Genomic DNA, 25,998 nt, shown 5'->3' on the forward strand with positions numbered 1-25,998 from the left:
CATGTGTATCCAGCAGGAAGAGAAAACATTTTAACAGAGGTACTTTTTGTTTAAGCTAAAAAGTGGCGTAGCTGATCTGCAAAGAGGGGGCTCACTTCCTGGGTCGTCAAAGCATTAAAAGACACGTATTTTCTCCCCCCCTGCAGTGATGGTTAGTTCAGTGGGGATTCGCTGTTGGTCCATGCCCATGCATTATCCTCCTGCTTTTGCCAAACAAGATCAAAGTCTTCTTCAGCCGCCAGTGATTAAGGATGGCATGTGCAAGGCACTGCTTTTTATACAATTAAAAAATGAGGGGTTGTGGATGCTATAAATATGACTTCGCATTTACCAGCTGAAACAAGACCAGATGCGCCACACACCGCACGTTACTCCTGACACCAGAGTTCAGCTGAAGAGTTTTCCCTCCACCTGCAAGCACTTTTTTTTGATCCCCGAATTTCCCCTAACATTTTTGCTCGGGGTCCATCTTTTAGCAAACGGTCAGTGTGTGTGTGAAGGGGCTGGCGGGCTGTCACGCCGCCGGGGAACGAATATGCCCCCACAAACCCGTCCCCCGTGCCTGCGCCTTTGCAAGGGACGTGTTTTCCTTTAAGAGTTAAGAAACTTGAAACCTTGTTTGCGCAACAATCAGTGCACAGAGAGCCGCCAAAGTGTCTAGACTGGCACATGATGGGAGGCAGCCAATGACTCCAGTCCTCTCCTAGGGGGCCCTGTGTGTGTTTTAGAAGAACAAAAAAGAGAGAGAGAAAGAGAGCGAGAGAGAGAGAGAGAGGGAGAAGGGGAAAGAAAGAAAGGCACAGTGCTGTTTAAACAGATCCCATCGCAACAGAGCAAGCAGAAGTCACTTTTTGGGGTGGGGGCTGCTCCAGGACCATATATTCCAGGCGCTCCAACGTGCAGGATAGTGGATTGGATTTTCTGTGTGTTTTGTTTTCCTTAATTAAGGATTTCCAGCAGCTCTCTCCGGGATATTTACAATTTCCATTCATATGTTGAAACGTGCGTGGTTTTTTTTTGTTTTTTTTTTGTTTTAAAGGGAAACAACTCCAAGTCTAGGACCTGGTGCAAGTTTACTGATCCAGAGCAGCCGTTTCGGATTTGCCACCTCTCCCCTTTCACTGTTTTAATGGCAAAGAAACGCAGTTGATGGGGCTAGTTTGCAAGGCAGGATTTGTGTTTGAGAAGCAGCAGCCGCGTTTGCCTGTGACCCCTCTGGCTGCTTTAGCTTGGGCTGTAAATTGCTAGTCAATGTAGGGCATCTTCTGAGCGTTTCCCGGGTCAGCCGCTGCAAAGGAGCGTTGGCAGGCGACCCCCAGTGTGTGTCGATGTAGCCCCCCGCGGCGCCTTCTCGGCCCTTTCTTCCTCCCCTCCCCGCAGTCTCCCTCATGTTGCAGCCTTGTTGCAATCTATCGGCGATTAGCTGTGCAAGGCTTTTGCACGGCGCTGCGAGGGGCCGCCGCTCCATGCGTGGTGGCGATCGCGGGGCTTGCGCCGGGGAAGGAGCGGGCATCAAATAAAAATCCAACCCCCCAACCCCCGAAATTACCAGCTCCGAGCTGTCGTATGTTCAGGTCCAAACGCTCAGGTCTTGTGCGGCGACTTTGGAGAAGCCGTGTCATCCCGGACAGGGAAGGGGCAGATGGGAGCTCCAGGCAGAGCCAGGACCACGGTGGGGGCACCAGCCGCAGCAAAACCCCGGAGAAAAACCCCTCCTCGGAAATCCGCACGGTAACCCGCAACCTGGCGAGGGACCCAGCGGAGCTGTGCGCCTGGGAGCCGGGCCAGGAGGGCAGGGGGAGCCCCATGGCGGAGCGGGATGGGCCCCGGGGCGGCCCCGGGCAGCAGCAGGAGGAGGACGGGGAAGAGGAGAGCCCGTGGTGGGCACAGGAGAGCGAATGCAAAACAGTGACTTGCTGCCTCTTCAAGGAGCGGGAGCCGGGCAGCCCCAGGCCCGCGGGCGCCTCCTCCCGGGACAGGGAGCTGCGGTCTTGCGACTTCCCGCTGCGAGCCCCCCCGGAGCCCCGCAGCCGGGAGGCCCGGTCCCGGCTCCTGCTGCTGGAGCAGGAGCTCAAGTCCGTCACCTACTCGCTGCTGAAGCGGCTGAAGGAGAGGTCGCTGGACAGCCTGGTGGAGGCGGTGGAGTCCCGAGGGGGGATGCCCAGCGGCTGCGTCCTGGTCTCCCGCACCGAGCTGCGCCTGGGGGGCCAGGCGGCGCCCCCGCAGCTGCTCCTGGGCAAGCTGTTCCGCTGGCCGGACCTGCAGCACCCGGCGGAGCTGAAACCGCTGTGCGAGTGCCAGAGCTTCGGGCTGGCCGACAGCCCCACGGTCTGCTGCAACCCCTACCACTTCAGCAGGCTCTGTGGGCCAGGTAAGGAGCGGCCCCTCGGAGGTCTGGGATGGGGGGGGGGTCTCCCTTGGGGGTGCGCAGAGACATCCCGCCTAGGGGAGACGGGGCGCTGGGTGGTTTCACAACCACCCCGGTCTGGGAGCCCTAAGCATGCCAGTCCCCCACCCCAGCCCGAGAGCAGAGATCGCGCCCCGTCCAGCTAGGGGGGCGGGGGGGAATGGCATGGAGATTAGCCCGATTTCTAAGCCCGGTGTTGGGGAGCCCTCCTCTAAAGTCCCCGCTTGGTTTAATCGCTACGTACGATGTACGTTTGAATACAGATGGTTGGCCAACCCAGGTGCACCTGGCTAGGGCTGGGTCAGTTTTTATTTTTGTCTGTCCTCTTCCACCCCACCCCCAAGTACGATTCTTTGCAGGATTTTTTGTTTTAACCATGAGCAAAATCTGTCAGATCTGCCTCAGATTAGCCGCAATAACTAGCACTTGAATCTGATACCTCTATCAAAAATGCTTATCACTGGTGCTTTAAGGATCTAACCATATCTAGGCTTGAGAGTTAAGGGGAAGATGCAAAGATGCATAAAGGCCTACACAAGCCAAAAGCCCTAAAGCCAAGAAAATTGGCAACACCACCTTTTTGCTCATATTCCAGTACCCTTTTTGGATTAGATTGTAGTTTTCTGTGTAGGCAGCCATCAGGAACTATTCATCCCCAGAGGTTTTTTTTTTTTTTTTTTCATAAAAGGGAAAGATGGTATGATCGGTGAGTTAGGTGTTTAAAACAAACAACCAAAACTAAAGTGGGAAGGAATATTTTAGTTCTAGGAACACCAGGAGCATTATTTTCTGTTTTAATTAAGATGATTTGTACCCTGATTTAGGTTTAAGATATAATGCTCTTTGCTTGTATCAGTAGCCCATCACAGATGTTTTAGAAGCCTGTGTTGAAATTTAGCTGTTGATAATTCACAATGGGATAGTGTTCAACAGTGTAGTGGCTGGTGTGGGATCTCCAAATCTCTTGCAGTTAAACGCCTTCACACTTTCTGTGTAGCTGTTTAGCCCTAGCCCTGCTGGACTGGATTTTAGGAAGGTGCAGAACCTTTTCCCGTGTGCATAATATGTTGTACCTACGTCTGTATGTCAGGTCTGAACTTCCTCCTGATTTTCACCGCTTTGGTGTAGTCTATGAATTGCACCATTGTTTCCAAATGGAGTCAAGGAAACACTCTTAATACGCAGCCAGCCAGTTGATGTTATGAATCGTATTTTTCCACCCATTCAAGGAGTTTGAGAATGCCTCAGTGCACTGGAACTGTGTGTGCATTTTCAGGCAACCCAGCATAGACACCCCCCCGCAGCCTCTGTCTCCCTTTTAGTCTGGCAGGGGCGCTTCTTTCCCATTGTGCAAAGGCCAGTAGGAGGCACTAGTGCAGAGGGAGGAAGAAGGCTGCTCTCAATTGCTGCTGATAAAATTGTGAGCTCCACACAGAAGCCATGCGGGTCCCCAGTAGTAGGTTTCAGCCCCAGCCCCCTTGCACCCTGCTGGTCTGCACAAGCCACATGACAACAGGCAAGTGAGTTCTGTTGGCGTGGGGCAAACATGGCAAGCTCTATTGCCCTGGTATCTTGGTGAGAGCCGGCTGAGACCCATTTCACCTGCTCCCCTGGTGCTGGTCTACCTACTTGCTGAGATCTGTTGTTTTTGTCCCCCAGGGGCCACAACTGTCCCAGTAGCATGTGTGTGTGTTCAGGCAGGGAGGGAGAGGTAGCAGCCAGTTGGGGCAATAGACCCTACACGAGGCAAAGCCCATGGTGAGTTTGTAGCTTTAATCTACTCAGTTTGCTGTTCACTTTTAGGCATTACACAGCCGGCCAGGCAGCTCCCCGGAATGAATTAACCCCCAACACTGGAGTTTGCCTGTGTGAGGATGAGGGGTTTATAAACAAGGGGGGGGGGGATCAAAGAGGCCGAAGGCTCCCAGAGCTGGAGAAAGTCTCATACCCCCTTCCAGTCACCCCTTTTCGAGCTAGCCCTCCCCAAAGGGAGCCAGCAGCCCCTCTTTTCAGAAGGCGGCTGGGCTCTGGTTGCATGGTGCACATAACTGGCGCTCATTGATGCGTGGCTTGATAAGGCTCGGTGTAGTTTCTGTCATTGAGGGAGACAAACTGGACTTTTCCTTGGGCTCCTTCTCCAAACATGCTTTTAAAAAGACACCAGAAAGAGTGGCACTCCCCCGGTCTTTGCCCCCCATTTTGAGACAGCAGGAAAACTTCCAGAGCCGTGTATTTGCTGAGATCAGTGCTTTGGAGAGGTCTGTACTCATTTAAAAGGTGCCTGCCTTTAACCCAACAGATCATAGACATGTTTCATATCTGTGGATGGACATTTTAAGAAATACTTTAATCACGAATACAACTGATGTTTTTAAAGCCCCTTCTCCCAAAAGCTCCATGATCTAGGAATAAACCCCAGTCTCTTTGCTTCCCCATTTGTTATTTTGCTGTAATTATAGTCACAAAATTACTATTATCTAAATCACACTGAAGGAGACACAACTTTTAAGTGACTTTAGAAGGCAGCCTAGAAAAACATAGGTTTGCTGAAGCAAAGAATACAGGCATTAAACAGACAAAAACTTTTCTTTTATTTGGCCTGGCATTATCCCCTTTGAATTGAGATCAGTTTCAAGTTGTACTTAAAAAGCCCTTTTTTCCTAAGGAGGGTCCCCCTCTGCTATTTAGGTGAAGAAGTGGTGATAATATGCAGTTTGCATATTGCTGGCGCCAGTCTGACTAGCTGTTTATCTGACTGACTGGGGATCTAGGCAATTACTGCTGCCTTTCTTAAAGCTGCAGTGACCCCTTTTTTAACTTCTTCCAGCCAGTTTAGTCTTTATGGGTGGGGGAAAGCACATACTCCTTTGTGATAGCTGTTTTAGTGCAAAGAAAACCTGGCAGAGTGAACCAAATAGCCCACCCTAAATAATGGAGGTTAGTTATCCATTTTCTGTGTAAAAATACAGGGTGAGAATAGAAGAATGAAAGAGATTCTAAGATGGAAAGTCCTGACCAAAGAAAATTCTCAACTTTCACGTAGTCTGAAGTTTCTTGAGGTTCATTAGCTCATGCATAAATGCTGTTTTAGTTTGTTATGAACAGAAATCCGGAAGGACATTAAATATCATGTTAATGTGACTTTTTCTTGGGAAGAGCTTTTATTTTATTTATTTATTTATTTTGCAAGCAGAAATCCTGTTTCGCTCTGTGCCATTTTTTGGTAAGAAATGACTGTATTTTATGCAGAGAACTAATGCAGTTCTTTCCCCAGAAGATTATTAGGTGCCTGAACATGAAATCACATTTTAATTGTAGCAGATGTGCATTTACATTTACCTTAGAGAAGGCTACATCTGTAGAAATTTACAAGTTCCTTTTTTATGTAAAAGCTTTCCAAACAATGTAGAATTAAAACCACAAAGAAACAGCACAGCTCTTAATGGTCTTTTTATCATTTTCATACTGCCAATTTGTGTTGGGACCCACCCACTTGGGGCTGGATTTTGCTCCCATTGAGGGCAATCTGGAAATGAGAATCAGTAAGAGTTGGATCTGGCCTTGATGCCCTTTCTTCAAACATGTCTGTCTGCCTACTCTGGATTCTGATGTGTGTGTTCACATCGTATACCCAACCCTTTATCACTAGGTTTATAGTGTGTAACTAGCAGAAGGGTGTGAAAATGCTGTCTGTGCTGTGACAGAGGAAATCTAGTGCAGCGATAAGTCTGTTTTTAGAATATAAGAAGTACATTTTGCAGACACAACTAATGCAATTAGATCCCATTCCTTTAGAATCACCACAATCTGGAATGTTGGCTACTTTTTTTTTGTTCTTTGAGGCTCTTAAATACTTGGGAGAAAGTGGACTTGGCTGTGCAGATCCTGTGCACTGGAGCAGAGTAAGAGAATTGTGTGCTCTTGTTTTATTATGGTTACTGATGCTCATTTCAAGATGTAGGACCTTTCCTCTCTGCAGAAGCAGTAAATGACTGCAGTCCAAATCAAAACCATCACACTGTGGAGATTGAGGTTATTTTTAATAAAGTGATCCAAACTGAACTGCAGATAGGTTAGGGGGTCATTGTGTTGCCAAAACCGTTTGTTTTCAGGTCACTGTAGAAAACTGAAGAACACACGCTAATCTCAATAATCTGGGGGCCACATTAGGCCATTGAATTTTAAGCAGAACTCTTCATTGAAGCCAGTGGGAATTTCTGCTTAACAGGAATTAACTGATATGACCCTGCCAATAGCACTTGGCTCTCACTTTTTAGAATGTTACATTCTTGAAAGCAAATTTATATAACAAAAAAAAAAGAACATAAGAATGGCCCTGGTGGGTCAGTTTATCAAGTGATCCATCATCCCCTGTCATGCAGTCCAAGCTTCTGGCAGTCAGAGGTTTAGGGACACCTAGAGCATGAGGCTGTGTCCCTGACTATCTTGGCTGATAGCCATTAATGGACCTATGTGAACTTATCTAATTCTTTTGTGAACCCAGTTATACTTTTGACGGTCACAACATCGGCAACGAGTCCCACAGGTTGACTGTGCATCATGTGAAGAAAAACTTCCTTTGTTTTGAAACCTGCTCTCTATTAATTTAGTTGGGGTGACCCCCTAATTCTTGTGTTGTGTGAATGGGTAAATAACACCCAGTTTCTCCTCACCATTCATGATTTTATAAATTTCTATCATATCCCCCATTATTCATCTCTTTTCTAAGCTGAACAGTGCCAGTCTTTTTAATCCTCCAATGGATGCTGTTCCATACCCCTAATCATTTTTGTTGCCCATCTCTGTACCTTTTCCAATTCTAATATATTTTTTGAGATGGATTGACCAGAACTGCACGCAGTATTCAAGGTGTGGATGTACCATGGATTTATATAATGTCATTATGATATTTTCTATCCCTTTCCTAATGGTTCCTCACATTCTGTTCGCTTTTTTGATTGCTGCTGCACATTGAGTGGATGTTTCCAGAGAACTACCCACAATCACTCCAAGATCTTTCTTGAGCGGTAACACCTAGTTTAAACCCCATCCTTTTGTCTGTGTAGTTGGGATTATGTTTTCCAATGTGCATTACTTTGCATTTATCAACACTGAATTTCATCTGCCATTTTGTTGCCCCAGTCACTCAGTTTTGTGAGATCCCTTTGTAATTCTTTGCAGTCTGCTTTGGACCTAACTATCTCGAGTAATTTTGTATTATCTGCAAACTTTGTGACCTCATTGTTTACCCTTTTTTCCAGATCACTTATGAATATGTTGAACAGCCCTGGTCCCACTGCAGATCCTTGGGGGACCATACTATTTACCTCTCTCCACTGTGAAAACTGACCATTTATTCCTGCCCTTTCTTTTGTATCTTTTAACCAGTTACTGATCCATGAGAGGACCTTCCCTCTTCTCCCATGACTGCTTACTTTGTTTAAGAGCCTTTTGTGAAGGACCTTGTGAAAACCTTTCTAAAGGTCCAAGTACACTATATCTACTGGATCACGCTTGTCCACATGTTTGTTGACCCCCTCAAAGAATTCAAATAGATTGGCAAGGCATGAGTTCCTTTTATAAAAGCCATGTTGACTCTTCTCCAACATATTGTGTTCACCTATGTGTGTGACAATTCTGTTCTTTACTATAGTTTCAACCAATTTGCCTGGTACTGAAGTTAGGCTTACCAGCCTGTAATTGTCAGGATCGCCTCTGGAGCCTTTTAAAAAAATCGGCATTATATTAACTGTCCGCCAATCATCTGGTACAAAGGCTGATTTAAGTGATAGGTTAAATACCACAGTTAATAATTCTGTGATTTCATGTCTGAATTCCTTCAGAACTCTTGGGTGAATTCCATCTGGCTGTGTTGACTTACTACTGTTTAATGGATCAATTTGTTTCAGAACTTCCTCTATTGACACCTTAGTCTGGGACAGTTCCTCGATTTGTCACCTAAAAAGAAAGGCTCAGGTGTGGGAATCTCCCTCACGTCCTCTGCGGTGTAAAGAATTCATTTAGCTTCTCTGCAATGGCCTTGTCTTCCTTGAGTGCTCCTTTAGCACTTGATCTTCCAGTGGCCCCACTGATTGTTTGGCAGGCTTCCTGATTCTGATGTACTTAAAAACAATTTTGCTGTTAGTTTTTATGTCTTTTGCTAGCTGCTCTTCAAATTCTTTTTGGCCTGTCTGATTATACTTTTACACTTTACTTGCCAGAGTTTATGTTCCTTTGTATTTTCCTCAGTAGGATATGACTTCCAATTTTTAAAAGAATTTTTTTTTTACTCTGTTGTTTAGCCATGATAGCAATTTTTGTGGTCCTCTGTTTGTTTGTTTTTAAATTTGGGGTATACATATAGTTTGACTCTCTTATGGTGTTTTTAAAAAAGGTCCATGCAGTTTGCAGGCATTTCACACCTGTGACTGTTCCTTTTAATTTCTTTTTAACTAGCCTCCTTGTTTTTGTGTAGTTCCCCCTTTTGAAGTTAAATGTGGTGTGTTTCTTTGCTATTTTCCTCCCTACAAAGATGTTAAATTTAATTATATTATGGTTGCTATTACCATGAGGTTCAGCTATATTCATCTCCTGGACCACATCGTGTGTGCCACTTAGGACGGAATCAAGAATTGCCTCTCCCCTCGTGGGTTCCAGAACTAGCTGCTCCAAAAAGCAATCATTAATGTGTCTAAAAATGTTATCTCTTCATTCGGCCCTGAGGTGACAGTCAAAACGGAGATAGTTGAAATCCCCCATCATTGGGTTTTCTCTTTTTGTAGCCTCTCTAATCTTTCTGAGCATTTCACAGTCACTGTCACCATCTTGGTCAGGTGGTAGGTAGAATATTCCTACGGCTATACTCTCATTATTCAAGCCTGATCAATGAAAGAAAAGTCTGACCAATTAAAGGGCATTATCATACAACCATTATTTTCTTGAGTAGTCCTTATCTATGTAAGTGGTCCAAGAGCTATGTAGGTGGCCCGGATTCAAAGAAGCATTTAAGCACATGCTCAACTTTAAGTCAACGGTCAGTAGACCTACTCCTGTTTAAAGCTAAGCACATGCTTAAGTACTTTGTTGAATCAAGGCTGGTGTAGTGTTGCTAGATTGGATAACATGCCATTATGGTAGGCTATTACTACTGACCTTTTATTCTATCTAGGAAGTTATAGGGACAGACCTAAGTTGCTTAATTGGGTTTACTGGATTTACGTTGGTGTGAATGAGATCAGAATCTGGATCATAATGTTTTCTTTTATGTCCTAAGATAGTGTCTTTTTATTTATGCTATGCAGTTTCTTACTCTTTGACACAATATCCAGCGAATTCTTGTTAAACCCATGTTTATGTTTTGAAACAGGATTATTTTAGACAGATGACCAGTTGATAAAAGCCAAGCTTTTCAAAAGGGACTGATGATTTTGGGTAACTGGATTTTTGGAGATGCCCTAATCTAAAGGAGCCTGATTTCCAGAGGGTGGGTGCTCAGCGCTTTTGGAAACCCCTTACAGGTGTGTTAAATTGGGCACCAAAAATCACCAGCTGCTTTTGAAATATCTGGGCCAAGAGTTATTTGCATATGACTTTTCTGCCATGTTATAAATGGGGATTTACCTTACCACCAAAATATTACTTCCTAGGAGGGAAAACTTGAGGGTTTGAACTTTTAACCTGATATAGCACTAATATGAGGTCTTGTTTTTCCAGAGTCTCCCCCGCCTCCTTATTCTCGGCTGTCTCCTCATGACGAGCAAAAGCCACTGGGTAAGTATTTTCTCTTTACAAACTCTTAGGACATTCACAGTTCATAACCAAAATGTTCTATTGTTTTCTACTGGGGTCATTTCCAGCCTGGTGTGTCAGGCAAATGTCAAAATGTAGGAACGTGGAGGTCATCACTAATTCTGAACAAGCATCAGCTGACAAGTTATCAGAAATACATGAATAAAAATAAAATAACCTGTATGTTTTTTTATCATATCTTTATTACCAATGGTTTTATATATTAATACACATTCTTTGCTACATCTGTATTTTTCAGAATAATCTGCATTCAGGTGAAACACTGTCATTATTAATGAAGATGTAATGACTGGTTATCAGACTTAATTTTTTTATTGGATACTAGATTGAATTGCAGACTGGAGTGGGGGTCAGAACTCCTGGGATCTATCCCCAGCTCTGTAACTGTCCTGCTTCTCTCACCTGGGGCCTATCACCCTGTAAAATAGGGAAGATTATACTTTCACTGTAAAGTTCTTTAAGATCTCAAGACGAAGAGTGCTACGTAAGCGCTAAGCATTATTAGTATAGTGTTTATTAAACTGAGACACGAGCTCTTTAAGCTCCATACTGTAAAACATTTGAATGGAATTAATTTTTTCCAATGAATTATTCCGACTTTTAAAAGTATCATTGAAATAAATCTGGTCACAGTGAAGCATAAAATGTGACCTACTTTAAAATTGGCAAAATTCAATAGCGAATGCCTTCCAAAGCATATATTCCCTTAGTAGACGCTGTGCCAAATTCTGCCCTGGCTTTCACGGTATCCAGGTAAATAGGAAGTAACAAGTGCACCTCAAAGGGGGGAAGTTTGATGTGTTTTTTTTGAGAGACTCTGTAGGCAATGGGCCAGATTCTTCCAATGATAGTCACTTTGAGTGGTATCTTACTCCTCCAGTTCTCCCATGGTCAGTAATGCTGGTTCACAAAAGAGGAAGTACACAAAGAGAGAGACATGGTCATCACAGAGCTGTTAGAATCACAGAGCGGGCGGGATGAGGAAACATTCAGTATTTGCCAAATAGATAAGGACACACTTGGCAAATACATTACTCTGAGGTCTCTTACTGAGAGGTGCACCCAGGAACACCAGACTGGGAATTGTGGGGTCATACAGGAGGTAGAGTCAGACCCAAAGGACTGAGTAAAGAGTTCAAAATGGCGCCTTTGATCTTTTCTAAAAACCCCAGAACAACTAACAAGAAAACTGAGCAACCAAAAAAATCCCAACAAAAGCCAAAGGCTGGACCATGGCGTGCACAGTGCAACTATGCAAGGCCTAATGGGAAAGGAGAACCTCCTTTACACCCTTTGCGCAGGCTATTCAGACCTTGGGCCGGGCTAGGAGCACATGGGTGTTGTGTGCCTGGTACTCTCTACATCAGTGGTGGGCAACCTGCAGCCCACGGGCCGCACACGGCCCGCCAGCGGATTATCCTGACGGGCCGCAGGTTGCCCACCACTACTCTACATCCTGGAGCAGGTAGGCAGGGAGGGTGGGCAGTTTCATAATTCCCTGATGGTCTGGGCCAGCAGCAAATTACTAACCCCCAGAGCAAGGGAATTCGGGAGGGAGCTGTGTCCTGGCGGGGTGTTTGAGTCACAGTGCTTCCTGGGACTACACTTGGGGTGGTGCAGTGCATTTGCCACCCCTTGCTGAGAGGCACAACCTCACCCAGAGAAGTAACTCCCAGTGTTTTTTGCAGTTGAGGATAGTATGCGTCATGGCTAATGGGTCACACCAGAAGTCCAGCCATAAGAGTGTCCCGGAAAATGAAAGGGCTGGTCGTCTAAGCTGACATTACATAAAAAAAAATAAGCTCAAAATTAATTCCTTTTAGAAGCTACTTGTGCTGCAGGTATGGAAAACAGTGAGATGTACTTCACGGGTTTATTTGACTGAAAAAATAATCTGTGAGCAAACATTTGAGCGCTTAATTAAAGGGGTAAGCAAGAGAATAACAAGGACTCTTAACTTGTTAAAACAAAGTTTCCTTAGCTTCAGCAAAGAGGAAGGAAGGAAAGAAGCAAGAATAAACAGCTTCAAGAATTTTAATGGTGATAATTAAGTATAGTAACTATGAATTGTTTAGAGGCTTAACGTAACTTTATCCAGTACGCACCAAGTTTCTACTTGTTTAATCAACTGAACTGTAGTTATTTTTGTGGTCAAAGCAATTGAAACTTTTCATTTTTGCCTGTCAGAGAAGAGAAGTAAAGCACTTACTTTCCGCCCTGGGTCAGAAGTAGCTTCACTCTGGAAGGTGTGGGCAGGCAAAGTGGCACAGTATGTCTGTGAGTGGGTGCACAGCGCTTGTGGCACAAAAGTACTAAATGTTCTCCTTCTGTTTTCCAGATCTATCAGATTCCACGTTGTCTTACACTGAAACAGAGGCTACTAACTCACCAAACACCACCCCGGGAGAATTCTCAGGTTGGCAGACCTTAACACATCAGCAGTTGAATGGTTATTGTGTTGGAGCTGTACTTGCTGGTTTTAGCAGAAAAGCAGAATTAAATGTAGTTCTGTATGTGAGATTCTCAGGGAAAACAGAAAAAAATCGAAGGGGCTGTTCAAGTTGGTTGGTTGAATAGAGCTATTCGCAAACTCCAAGCTGTATTAAAATGTTGTTAATTGTCTGACGCACGCTTGGAAAAGCAAGGAGATTCGGAGTTAGGGCAGGAACTCCATTCCTACTCTGGAGGGTGATAAAATCACCCACTGTTAAAAGATCCTACTCAAACCTTGACACAGGAGGGGGAGTTAAGAATGGTCTCTAAGCGCCAGATATTTTATAATAAAAAGAATGAACGGGCAGTTCAGATTTAATGGAGTTTTTTATATTGTCCCTGGTGAATATTTACAGCATGAATTAACTGTTGTGTTTCAGGATTTAGTGTGCAAACGCTTGCTCAGGTGAGCAGAATTTACTATCCCATACAGTCCTGTTGAAGCCAGTGAGCAAGAGTTTGCAAAATCAGGCCCATAGGCCATTCTTCTGGAATTGGCTCCCCACCATCTGTACGGAACCTCATTGATTTTAACGGGGCTTCACGTAGGCCATAGGCCGAGAGGTTGACTTGCTGGCAAGACTTGTAGGCTTGGAGACTTAGATTGTAAGCTGCTTTGGACAGGAACTAGGGTGTAACTCCACTTACTGCAGCAGAGTGGTGGGCCGAACTATTCTTTCAGCTTGTAAATTTGGGGTGGGAGAGCACTGTTCACAGGCTCAGACCTAGTTTTTATGCCAACGATGACGTATTACAGTTGATGGTGAACCTCAGACAGCAGGGATAAAATGTTGGCGGAATGGCTGGCAAACCTTTCATGTTCTACCAATGGCACATGCACTGACGAAGTGAGCGTCCCTTGAGCGTTCTTTTGTAACAGTTCACAGAATCATAGAATTCATGTCTGTTAGGTCAACTTGCTCATTCCTTGGCCAGCCTGTGATTGCCCTATGCGGTATATCCTCTCGTGCAGGTGTTCCCAAACCATAATGATACGTGAGCTTGATGTTCCATCCATTCACAGCAGTTTTTAAAACCGTGGTTCATGAACCAATAAAGTCTGGGAGCTGCTGCTCTAGTCCTTATGGCTCCTTTGCCTAGTAGTACTGTTTTATCACACCTGAACAATTACATATCTGAAAGATACAGCTACTTTTAATTAGTTTTGGTAGTGGCTGTTAATGCAGCTCACATGTAGTGCAGTATTCGAGATTAGTCTTGTTTGTTTCGTTCAGTGACAAGGCTAGCACAGATTGGCAAGGCTCAATTTTTAAATACACCAAAAGGTATGAGCTTTCTTGTCCCTTTGTTTTCCTAATCCCGATTTTGCTGGTTATTGGGATGACAGACATCTTAAAGATCATCAGAGAATTGTGGCTCCCCCTAGGGGACTGAATAATCAAAATATCAGTTGAGGTGCTGTCGCCTGTATAATAGTGTCAGGAGACTGCCTCTTCGCCCTACTCCTTTTATCTTGTCAAAGAGTTTATCACAAGCTTTGGGAGAGCGATGTATTTCTTAGGCCGTTTAAATAGTTCCATACCACATGGCATTTTGAAGAGGTACATGGTGTTGGTAGAGCACGTCTCCCTTATACATTTTTCATTTTCATTGCCCTTTAGGATTCTTTTGGTACAGTTGAATACGTCTTGGTGTTTTGACATACTGAATCCAATGTGCCTGTTGTCAATTGTCCATAGCAGGGGAAAACTTGATAGCGGGGAGTTGGGATTGTTTTGAGTTTCATTGTAATAAATATATGTTTGCAATTTCTAACAAATTCCTTGTGCTGTGTACAAGTTCATAATGCTTCCGATGTCCCTAGCTTTTATGGCAATTTGATAATAACCGTTAATTTTAGAAACAGAGCTCCTATGGATGGTATTGGTTTAGTTACTGTGTTATCTGAGTTGGACGTCTGGAAGGTTTTCCGCAGTAGAAGAGATATTTTAGCTTTTACTTGAACAACATAATGATAACGTGACCAGGGTTGCACTGAAATTGGATACTTCTCTCCCTCTGTGTAGTTTCAAATGGTGCAACTCTTAATAAGAGTCTGGGGCTAGGTGATTTATTGTCTCCCAGTGGCCATGATCACAGATAGAGGATAAGAGTTTCATTGAAGTTAACCCATGCGTGTTGTCAACCAGGAAGTGAAAAACGTAACTTAGAACAATGTAAGTGCCATAATTTGTTCTGTTTAGTTTCTGGTGCAACTTACGTATATGCAATGATATATAAAACTTATGTCTGCCATGCCTTCTCCGTGTATCTAAGAAACTGAAGTGTGCATTTAACTCCTGTTCCAAAAATAAGAAAACTTTGGATCTAGCATCAAGCCACTACTATTTTTTTACTTTAGCTTTGATCACCAAAAATGCTTTTCCTACTAAAACCACAAAATTCAGTTTCTGGGTAACAAAGAGGTCCATTCTTCACTGTTGTTAGTTTAGCTGATGAACCTCTAGCCAGGAAGTTTTAGCAAGAAGTCAAATGGTTATCTCTGTAAAACAAAACAAAACCGCTCTCCTTTTGAACTTGGCCTTATTTTCATGAGCACAGTATTGATCCTAGGAATCTTGAAAAGTCTCTAATGAACCAGCAAATCCACTATGAAAATTGCAGAGTATGGGTGGCTTAATCATAGCCCGGAAAAGGACACCCAAAAGCTAATCTTATCTTTTCTGTTTATCAAAAGCCTTCTTAAGATTGCACTGGAAAAATCATAGACATTTATCAAGGTATAAAGGAAAGCTTCTTAAATGTATTGTGCAGAATGTTAATGCAAATGCACACAACAGTGGAATCCCTGGACCCTCCCTCAGCTGGGACTTAAAACATTTTGGTCAGTAAAGTAAGTCTTTTATTCCGGGATAACGCTGTGCCAAGTGTACTCTCCCATGAGCAAGCAACCCGTAAAGACAGCGTAGTCTGGAGCCTGGGCTGCTGCTTCTGGTTTCTTGATAAGATATGACAGGTTTTGAAGATTAGGATTGCTCAGAAAAGGCAAATACGAATGTTTGGTTCCAAAGTCTCCAGTCTCTTAGTTCAAGCAGCAGCAGATTTAGGGTTAGGGAGTATAAAGAGAGGTCACGTATTTTCCTCGTTGTAGTTATTTCCCCTGCTATATATTATTACTGCTGATTGTTGTAGGCCTGTGTTTCAGGGGGTGGGGGGACAGGACAAGTAGGTCTTGATCCTGCAGTGGCCTGAGAACATCAGAGAGACTTGTACACATGCTTAAATTAAGCATATGCTTAAGTGCCTTCTTGGATCAGAACCAGAGTGCTCAGCGCTTTTCAGAATCAAGTCCTTATCTGCGCGCATGCACGCACGTGCAGAGTGCCACATGGCTCAGTCGTGAGAAGGGGCGTGTGGTTGGTCCAGTGATGGGCCAGGTCGGAACTTTGGTAAGAATGACGTAAGTGTTGCTAGTAGAACCGCTCAGTGTGAGCAGTACCCAGCTGTGGGCCGTGATCGTTATGTGATACGCGGCAGGGTGTGCTGGCTGCTCATGCTCCAGTGCACGTGTGAGCGGATGCTAAGTATGAACACAAGTGAAGTCAAACTCAAACAACGTGCAATCTTCCGTACTCAGCAGACGACGCTCTCCTTGCCCACTCCCTTACTTGCAAGTCAAAGGGCAGAAAAGGGATGGGCGTGACAGTGCTATTTTCTCAGGCTTCTTCCCCCTCCCCGCCCCAGACTTGCTCTCCTGCTACTAGTCATGGGGAGCTTGGCAGCTGTGCTGCCGTACTCTCATGAATGCCCTGCTCACTACTATTTGCCTTGCACTTGTGCGTGAAACACTCTGCACCGGAGCTGAGCAGCATCCCACCCTAGCTGACTGCAGAGAGCAAACCTCCAGACTGGGTCCGCAGTGCTGCGATGTTCACCCCTGGGCTCCTTGCAGTCCCACGGGGAGAAGGTGGGGGCCTGCTAGTTCAAAGGACAAAAAACACCAACAGTCCAAAATCAAAACCTCAGCCCCGTGACTCATCATTGATGGAACATTAGTAGTAATTTTTTTCCCAGACAGTTGGCTCCTGTTTGAAATGCCAAGAAGCTGCTGTACCCGTTAGACTTGCTTAGCATTTAGAGGGCTGCGCTGCTGTGGAAACTGGTTCTTTACTGCCGTGGCACGCTCAAGCAGATGGAGCCGTGCCTTGCAGTAGGCGCTGTGTAGGATGGTCCATGGGGCAATGGAATTTGCTCCCCTTCCTAGGTCCCTGAGCACTGAGGGATGCCGTCTCCTGTACAGCCAGCTTTTCAAAACCCCATAGCCTGGCATTTCATTACTGTCCACTCCCAAGCACACAGCAGGCTGGACATCAGCGCAATGTCTGTCCAGCTAGCCAGCTGTAAGAAATTCATGTGAACAGTGACCCTCCGTTCTAATTTAATGGGGGTGTCAGCTCCTCCTGGAGTCTGGACGGTTATATGCAGTATGAAGAGTAGTGGCTGTTGGGGGTATTATCCTAGTATTGTGCATGCTGCAGTTTTCCAGTCTTCTCTTAGAGCTTTGCATCTCTAGTATTTCAACAGCAAATCTGAGTTTCTAACGGGCCCATCTGTCACTCAGTTCTCAGTCCATCATCTGACTACGTTCCCTATGGCCCAAATCCTGAATGAGGCTGAGCATCTGTAACTTGCAGGAACTTCAGCAGGGGTTCCAAATGCTCAGGTACCACTCAAGATGGGTCCCATTTGGAGCTTACTCTGAGTACTCAACATATCCCCGTTCTTTCCCCAGTGCGTTGAATGGAGCCAATCAGCTTGATGACATGCACCTAGCTTGGTCACATAACAAATAACCCCACTCCCACTCCTAGGAGCTGAGCATTGTCCCCTCCATCATCTCCATATGAATATCCCCATTCAGAGGCTCTGAGCCCAGTTCAGTGGATCGTGGTGCTTGGGTCTTCTGGCATTTCAGTCCTTTTTAAGCTTTAATTTGGCTTCCCAGGCTAGCAAATGTCATCTAGTGGGTAGAGCCTGGGGTTGGGAGTCAGGACTCCTGGTTTTTATTCCTGGTGCTGTCAGTGACTCACAAATTCCCTTTCACTTTTCCATGCCTCAGTTTCTTCATCTATAAAATTGGGCTAATAACGTATACTTCACAGGGACCTCATATGTTCATTAATGATTTGAAAACATTGATCTGCTTGGGTGAAAGGTGAACAATATTATTGTCTTCATTATTATTTATGGTAGACTAGAGCCTGGAGCAGTTATCTGCCCTTTGGGGCGTCAAGAGCAAGCAGAGGTATTGGGATGCTAGATTCCGTTTGGAACAACAGTAGAAGGGCATAAATATTCGATGCAGAAACAGGCTGGCATCAGCTTTGCAGTAACTATGGGTGAAATTCACTCCTGTGCAGGGGGCCGTGGGACATTTAGCCCAGCGTGCGCACACTATGCCAGACGGAGATCGGTCTGTGTGCCTCCACGGAAACTGTTCAGTGAGTAGTGGGTGGTGCCCAGTTCCATGCAAGAGTCAGGGCCAAGCTTCTGTGAAGGCCATTTTCTCTCAACATGAGCAGCTAGTCCCCACAACTTGTCTCATGTGTCGCTACGTGCCTGTTCATTATTTCTCTCTTAATCGGGGCCTGTATAAATCTTTGCGTGGTGCTTATGGAAATTCCTTTGAGAATCGAGTGTTTGCTGCAAAGTGCTAATCCTGGGTGTCAATATTGTCCAAAGGGAAACTTTATTCCCTTCGTAGGGGTGTGTGTGTGTGTGTGTGTGTGTGTGTAAAACGATGAATACTGATGCAATGCAATTCAGTTTTATTTTGTACCAGGCCATCCTGCATAACCTCTGGGCCCCATCCTGCAAAACGTTGCGCACCCTCAAGCTCCTGTGGGGTGAGTATTCCTGTGTGGACTTTTGGGGTCAGTATTCTGACTCAGGGGGCACTAAGCACCTTGCGGCGTCAAGTACAATGCGTCAAAGCGATTTTGAGTTAAATCCTGCGTAAAAGCAAAGGGGGGAAGATCAGAGCTACAGGAACGGGAGAAAAGACGAGTTATGGGCCGAGAATTGTAATGAAATGGAGAGGCGGCGGATGGGGAGATAGACAGGGAAGCCAGCTGCAAGTGGCAGGAGCTGAAAAGGAGAAGGCTCTCGCGCTAATGATGGCAGATGTTGTGGAGCAGAGCAGGGCAAATGCAACAGAAAATTTTCCGCAAGTGTTCATCTGGATTTTAAAATTATTCACTTCTGCATTCCCACCCCGATGAGTTTGCGTCCCAGAGACGTTGAGTGTGCTGGCGGGAAGGTGTATCTGAAACGGTGACTGTTAGTACTGTGAGCATATTCGTGAAAAGCAGATTTCAGCTTTGGGATCATGGCTGTTCACATCAGAATCCTTATTCGAGGGCGCAGAAAGCTCACCATGTGGCCTCCCTGCCTCCGCTCCGACCAGCTCGAATGTCAAATGCTCGCACCAGACAAAGAATTATTTGTGGAAATTAATGAACATTTTGAATAAGGGGTAGAGTCTAGAAAATACAGCTCTGTTTGCAGACGGCTCCCAAAGACAAGAGGTGAGAGTTGTCAAATAAATGGTTTGTTACAAATTATTCACCCTGCACTAATGTGGAGGGACAGAGACGGGAGGCCAGTGCTAACCTAGCAGAGGAACAAGGAATGGAATCGAGAGAGACTGGCTATGAAGCAGCTTGGAGGAAATCTGTGAAGGGTTTTTAAATACAATGAGGGCGGTTTTGATCTAGCCCTGTCAACGGCTGGGAAGTCAGTGCATTTGTTTGAGGATGGGGGTGACACGTAGGTGGGTGTGCGAATGGGGCAGCAGAAGGAGGGAGGCTGTAGAAATGGAATTGTCCTAGCGCTCAAGAAGGAATACGCCCCTGAATTGCAACACAAAACAATACTCCGGCAATTCCTTCAGCACAAAGCAATGGGCATGGTATTTTCTGCTTTCAGCAAGCATTGAAGATGAACGTAAGAGAACATATTTTGAGTCCCAACTGACTGGAGAAATGAATACCCCCTTTTCACCCCCCACCCCTCCCTTAAGACTGCCAGGACTTGTGCTAAGAAGGAAATTTATGAAGATCTCCTCTGTTAGGAATATGAAAAAAAGAAAAGCCTCTAAATATGTGAGGCGGGTGTGTGTGGAAACTGGGCAAACATTAACCTTTCCAGGTTTGAAGAGAGATTGTGAAATTATCTGTTAATAGAAAACCCGATATTATTTTTCACATAAATTAAACCGGGAGCAAATTTTTTGTTGGGGGTGAAACGTTTGTTTCTGTAGTTTGGTTCCTCCTCTTGCTGTCGTTTCGCTCTGTATTTGGGATTGTGGCAATAGACTAAATCATTTGTTGCACCAGGCTCTCCATTACTTTGTGTAGGCAACAGTCACTACTCCCTGCGTTAGGCCTTGATCCTGCAATTTACCACGTACGACAGCCTGCTGTGCTCAGGGCCCCTTTAATTTCACTGGGGCTCCATGCAGGGCCCCTTTGATTTCATTGGGGCTCCATGGGGCATCTGCATTTGCAGGATCAGGGTCTTAAATAGTAAAATTATTGCATCATTTTTTTAAAAGACACCGAGTTCGTTTTGAAAAAGCCAGTGCATGTCTGTGCGTCCAGGTTAATCATAGACAGATGTTTATTTGCGCCTGTAATGTTTTTCCTTTTTCTTTCATATTTAACTTCAGGTTAGTTGGCATGTCTCCTCACTCTGAGCAGTCTATAACAATCAGGGCTCGGCTAAAAAGTTTTCTTGTCAGGGTAGCGTGTTCGTTGCCAAGAGCTACTTCTTTGATGCAAAAAAATACATCCTGGAGGTGCTTTGTCAGATGTTTTTATATTAAATATTTTCCCTCCATAGTCTTAGTTTGCCAACGGGAAATAAAGTGCATCTATTTTCCAGTTTACTTTAGAAAATAATTCTTGGCTTCTTTCCCCATATGGCCCATTGAGCTCTATAAACCTTTAAATTAAAATCACAGAGCATGATTGAGCAATATCATTTCCCAGTAAGTTGAAAAAACCCAACCCAAAACAGTAAGGTCCCTTCACTTTGTTTTTGTTAATACAAAATTTTTACCATGTCTGGAATTGACATCAAAGCCAACACTTACATACAACAAGGTGAATCACTGTTCAGATAACTAATTAATCTTTAAAAGGAAAGTTATGGAAAGTCTGTGATATGGCATGTATAATATTTTGGAACACGCAGGTGGCAGGGAAATCCAGGTGTTGTAGTTTATTTTACAGCAAAAGTTTAAAGTCTTTCTGGATCGACATTAAATACACCAAAAGCCAACAGGTTTAAGGGAAGACACTGATGGGCGTCTGGATTGGGTTTAGAATTGTACTTGCCTCTGTAGGTGGCCTAGATGATAACTTTATGAATGAAATTTGTTTTTTAAGAGAAGGCTGAAAAACCAGCAATAGACTGTGCGGCTTGGTTGACTTTTAGTAACATAGAAAGAGAGCCCACTATATTAGTGTAGGAATAAGGAATATAATATAATATAGGATGGTCCACTAGTGCCAAGTTAATGTGCTGCTGGAACCATTGGACTTAATGAATATAAGCTGGTGTATGATTTGCAAATGGAAGGAAAAGCTCCCAAGATCAAGTTGAATGTTATATGCCCTATAATCAATAGCAGACTGCAGAAGATAAATTCCTGTGCACAGTTGTTACTGCATTTAAATATTGCAACACATCACCGATTGGGGCGCAAAAAAAAAAAAAACCCACCTTGTATTTGTGTCTGCCGTCATTTGTGCATGCGTGTAAGTAAGTATTCACACAAAACTTGCAGGTGAATAATTAAGGCCTTCTCCCGTTGCCGTCAGTGAGAAAATTCCCACTGATTTCGATGGGCCTACCCGCAGCCTTCTCCTCTTTGAAATAAAACCTAAATAGAGCTGTGTTAGTAGCCTGTGGGAAATAAGCATGTCGAGTGTGCAGGGCCTTCAGAGTATTCCATTGTGGATGCAGTAAGATACTTGTGTATAATGAAATCCGTTAATTCTCCAGCTTTTGCTAACATCAAGTAAAGTTTGTTGTTCTCAGCTCGGCTGCCTTTTACGTGGCCAAAAGGAAGTAATCACGTAATCCTACTGGCTTCCTGAGAAGGGCATTTTCCAGGCTGGGATGAGGGCAAATTTCCCTGGCTGTGACATCACAATCAGGTATGCAGAGACCGTGAGCTCTTGCACCACATCCTTCTTGCTGAAAGGCTGGAAAGGGAACTCAGCCAAGAGTAGCATTCTTCCCAGCTTCATTTTAGTGGAGCCGAGAGGGGCAGCTGGAGGAAGACCATGGCATGGACCTGTATATTGTAGGACCCATGTCCACTTGGCATCTTTTTCCCTGCGCACTATCATAAGGCCTTACAGTAGCCATGCATGGTGCTTTACAGGTAAATAAAAGACACTTTCCCTGCCTGGAGGAGGTTCTTTAATCAATGCTTTTGTACCCTAGGGCCAAACTATGATAATAATAGTTCCCCGACTGATTTTCCACACGGATTGCACAGTAGGTGTGCATGTGCCCTATGCATGCGAGACCGGATTCTTTCTGAACAACAGTGTCTGTTGGGGCCACACCAGCCTCTTGGGAGCCCTTGCGACCGCTGTAGCCAAGGTTATAAAGGGTGGAGTGGCCTCAACCACCTCTCGGTTCCTTGTTAGCAATGGTGGCTATGAGACAGAACCCTACAGTATCCGAGTTACTGTTAGTTGGTGGTCAGTTCACTAGATACGTTCTATTGCCTAGCTACTTTAGGACTTCACCCCTTTGTGCAAGGTATAGACTCCCCCAAACATATGCCCCAAATGGCCCAAGTTAAGTCTCCAGGGTTCGAGATTAGTCCATCCTCAACACAATAATGCCATAAATAACGGGCACTCGCCCTGCCTCTCATGCCTAGGAGAAGGGCGCGTTCCTGCATGTTGTTCAGTGTGCAAATCCTCTCGACGCGCACAAAAGGCTTCATCTCTGAGGCTGCATCTCTGAGAAAGATCAATGCAGATGTCTTCCGATCCAGGCAAGCAACCAGAGAGACAACACCCCCCCCCCCGACCCCCTGGTCAGTTACACTCTCTGGTGCCCCCCACCCCACCCCTCCCCCACATGGTCAGTTACACTCCCTGGTGGCTTCCCCCTCCCCTCCGTGAGCCATGATGACGATATTCTGTGCTCACAGGATGCTCAGTAGCTTCACTGTTCCACCACTTGTGCGCTGAGCCAGGATAAGGCCATCAGAAGCAATGCTCCAGAGATCAGGGCATGCACAGATGCACCCCCCCCCCCTCCCCGGAGACAAAAGTTCTTCCCCAAAACTCCAACATCAAAGAGCCTCAAGGCAGAGACTTGGAAATCGGCACAGGTGGTCGCGTCACGCAGCATTGATTGTGCTGCCCCTGGTTCCGCTCATGCAGCAGAACCTACTTCAGTGCTGAGTGGCACTGAAAATATCCATGCCCATTTTATTGGCGCCAACAACTAAGGTGGCTTGGGTGCAGATGGCACGGACGGTTCTCGGCACTAGCTGATTTAGCTGTGGGACTGGTACCGGACTTCCCGATCTTGGACAGGCTGAGAGACAAGAGGATGACCCTCCATTAGCTGGAACTGTGTATGTTCTGGATGTGCAGTGCAAACAACGACAACACAGTGCTGGGTGTGGTGAGAGCCTGGTACTTTTATTTAGACAGGACTGGGTCCGTTAGAGCCTCATCCAGACTATTTGTTGCATTTGCAGAACAAATGAGAGGACAGCAGATACCCTTCCCAAAACTATCTCAATGGGTTGCAGAAAGGTCTCAGTCTAACTCAACCCAGGTGGCATCTGCAGCTTCGTTGAATATCGTCCCATTGACTGAGATAAATAGGGCGGTGACCTGGAGTTCAGTCCCTTCTTTCACTACTTGCTATGCCTTGTGGCAGGCTCCTAGAGCAGATTGGTCCTTCAGTTGATATTTAAATAGAACTCCTCTTACCTGCCTCTGAGCATGGGTTATGGCCTGCTAATCATCAGGCGTGGAATCTGTATGGACAGTCACTCGAAGACGCAAGAATGGTTACTTACCTTACAGTAACTCTGGTTCTTTGAGAGGTGTCCCTGCTAATTTGGCAGCCTGACATATGGGATTCTTTATTGGCGAAGGAATTTAGAGGTGCCGGAGGCTGCCCTGCCCCCTATGCCCTAGGCTACGGTAGTTGCAACAGCTCCCAGAGGGCGGGGCCTCCGTGGACATTTCTGTTCAAAAAGAATCTGATCTCGCACGCATGGGGCTGCATGTGCACCAAGAGTGGAATCTGTGTGGACAGCACATCTTGTAGGGTAAGTGACCGTGGTAGCACTAATACAATAGTGTTTAGAAGCCTCGATCAGGGCCCCGTTGCGTTAGGTGCTGTACAAACCCTGACCCGAAGAGCTTACGTCTAAAGATTAGAAGAAGAGGATTCCTACCCCACTTTTACAGATGTGGTACCAAGGCACTTCAGAGTCACCCAGAAAATCTGTCACAGAGCTGGGAATTGAGTCGAGATCTTCTGAGTCCCAGCCCAGTGCCTTAACCACAGGGCCGTGCTTCCTTTCCCATTATTATAAATATTGCTTGCACTTCTCTATAGATCTTACGGCATTTTACAAAAGTGGAAAATCACCATTGTCTCCATTTAAAAAATGGGAAAACGAGATGCCGAGAAATGACTTGTCCAGGGTCAAATAAACAGTCAGTGGTAGAATTGGCACTCAAAGTTAGGTCTCATCAGCGTTTTGCCTGGGCCAAATCCACTATATCAGAGCTACCCCGCAGACCACACTTCTACATTCAGACATGCATATGTAGCTCCTGTTGATTTACATGGGATACCCAGGGACCATGCAGAATGCAATCATGGGTACATTGCCACATAATTCCAGATAATTTTTAAATTGCTGCATCATTGTGCTCCAGAATCTCATGTGTGATTTACAAAGAAATAAATTCTCTAACCCTTACGTTTACAAAGGAAGCCTTCCAAACCAGAACTCACTGCGAACTGGTGCAGCGATGCCTGTATGAATTTGCAGACGACAACTCCAAGAGCACTTTGTTTTTCAACAAAGCTGATTTGTCTAATCAGAAAGACATTGGCTTGGACAGGTGAAATAGCCGAGACAGGCAATACTTGAGGACTGACTTTCCCATTTAAGTAGCTTAGTGAAGTGAAGGTTCATTGGTCATTTTACAAAAAAGACAAAACAGTTACCCTTCCTCCCCCTCTTACCTGGAATTGGAAGCGGGTTTTAGTAGTTAGCGAGAATGTTTTCCATGTAGACGTTCTCTGAGAAAGCACAACACCCAGATAAACTATGTTTTTGTCTCTGTTTCATTGACTAGTTGTTTGACCTTGAATCGCAGAATAATCATAGCCCTCGTTTGTTCAAGCACCTAAGCATCACACTTAAAAAGGAAACATCAGGAAATAAACAAGTTTATTTAAAAATAAATGAATTTAGTCTTTCTAGCCAAAACATGACTATCTTGTTCCCTGTTAGGAATTGGATGTGACTTTCTAGGTAGTAAAAATGTGTTTGATGTAACTCCCGCTGTGTCTTTTAAATAGTACATGTCTGATGGGACATCTTCATTTGAGCTGACTTTTTTCTCTGTGTGTGTGTGTGTGTGTGTGTGTGTGTTTTGCTTTTTAAATGGATTTGCTGAATGCTGGAGATAACTTATTTACAACCTTTGAAAATGGTGAATGGTATGAAGGAGAAATTCTGGCTTCTGATATGAACTGGTAGGGAGAAGTTAGAATTCAGAGTTACAGTCATAGATGTTTTGTTTTGGTGCTTTGATGAGGAGAAGTGTTTATAGGCTTGATTTATAACTGAGTTACTAAGGTTTTCCACGGAAGTAACTTATTAAAAGCGTGGCGCACACCGAAACGATTGAAGCCTGTAGATTTGGTATTCATCAAAGGCACCTCCTTTCCTGGAAGCCGATAGCTAACTCAGCATTTCACCTCTGGAGGATGCTCAAATCTAAAAGGGGTGTGCGGTGTGAGACGTGTTTTAGTAAGGGGGGAAAAAACAACAAAAACTCCCTCCTCCTCCTAAGACAAACTGGAAAGAAAAGAAAAAAAGTGACTCCAGGAAAACATCCGCCGTTCTTCAGAGATCTTGATAGTTAAACCTGCCTCTCTGGAACACTGGATATTTGTGTGGATTTTACTGTGCGATTAAGCAGCTGACAAGTACAGGCCTTACCGTTTCTGGCTGTGCTGCCTAAGACTTCGAA

The 25,998-nt window shown here is 44.9% G+C and overlaps 1 protein-coding gene across 1 annotated transcript in view; it reads left to right on the top strand.

Moving 5' to 3' along the window:
• Positions 1–1,566: 1,566 nt before the first annotated feature.
• The window catches only part of SMAD6 (SMAD family member 6), a 72,223-nt gene continuing 47,791 nt past the window's right edge, over positions 1,567–25,998 (top strand). Inside the window, exons 1-3 of the mRNA XM_065412254.1 lie at positions 1,567–2,371; positions 10,121–10,177; positions 12,555–12,632. Of these exons, the coding sequence (XP_065268326.1) occupies positions 1,567–2,371; positions 10,121–10,177; positions 12,555–12,632 (940 nt within the window). The remainder of the gene's footprint in view (positions 2,372–10,120; positions 10,178–12,554; positions 12,633–25,998) is intronic.

The sequence above is a fragment of the Emys orbicularis genome, chromosome 10 (assembly GCF_028017835.1).
Source record: "Emys orbicularis isolate rEmyOrb1 chromosome 10, rEmyOrb1.hap1, whole genome shotgun sequence".
NCBI lineage: Eukaryota > Metazoa > Chordata > Testudines > Emydidae > Emys > Emys orbicularis.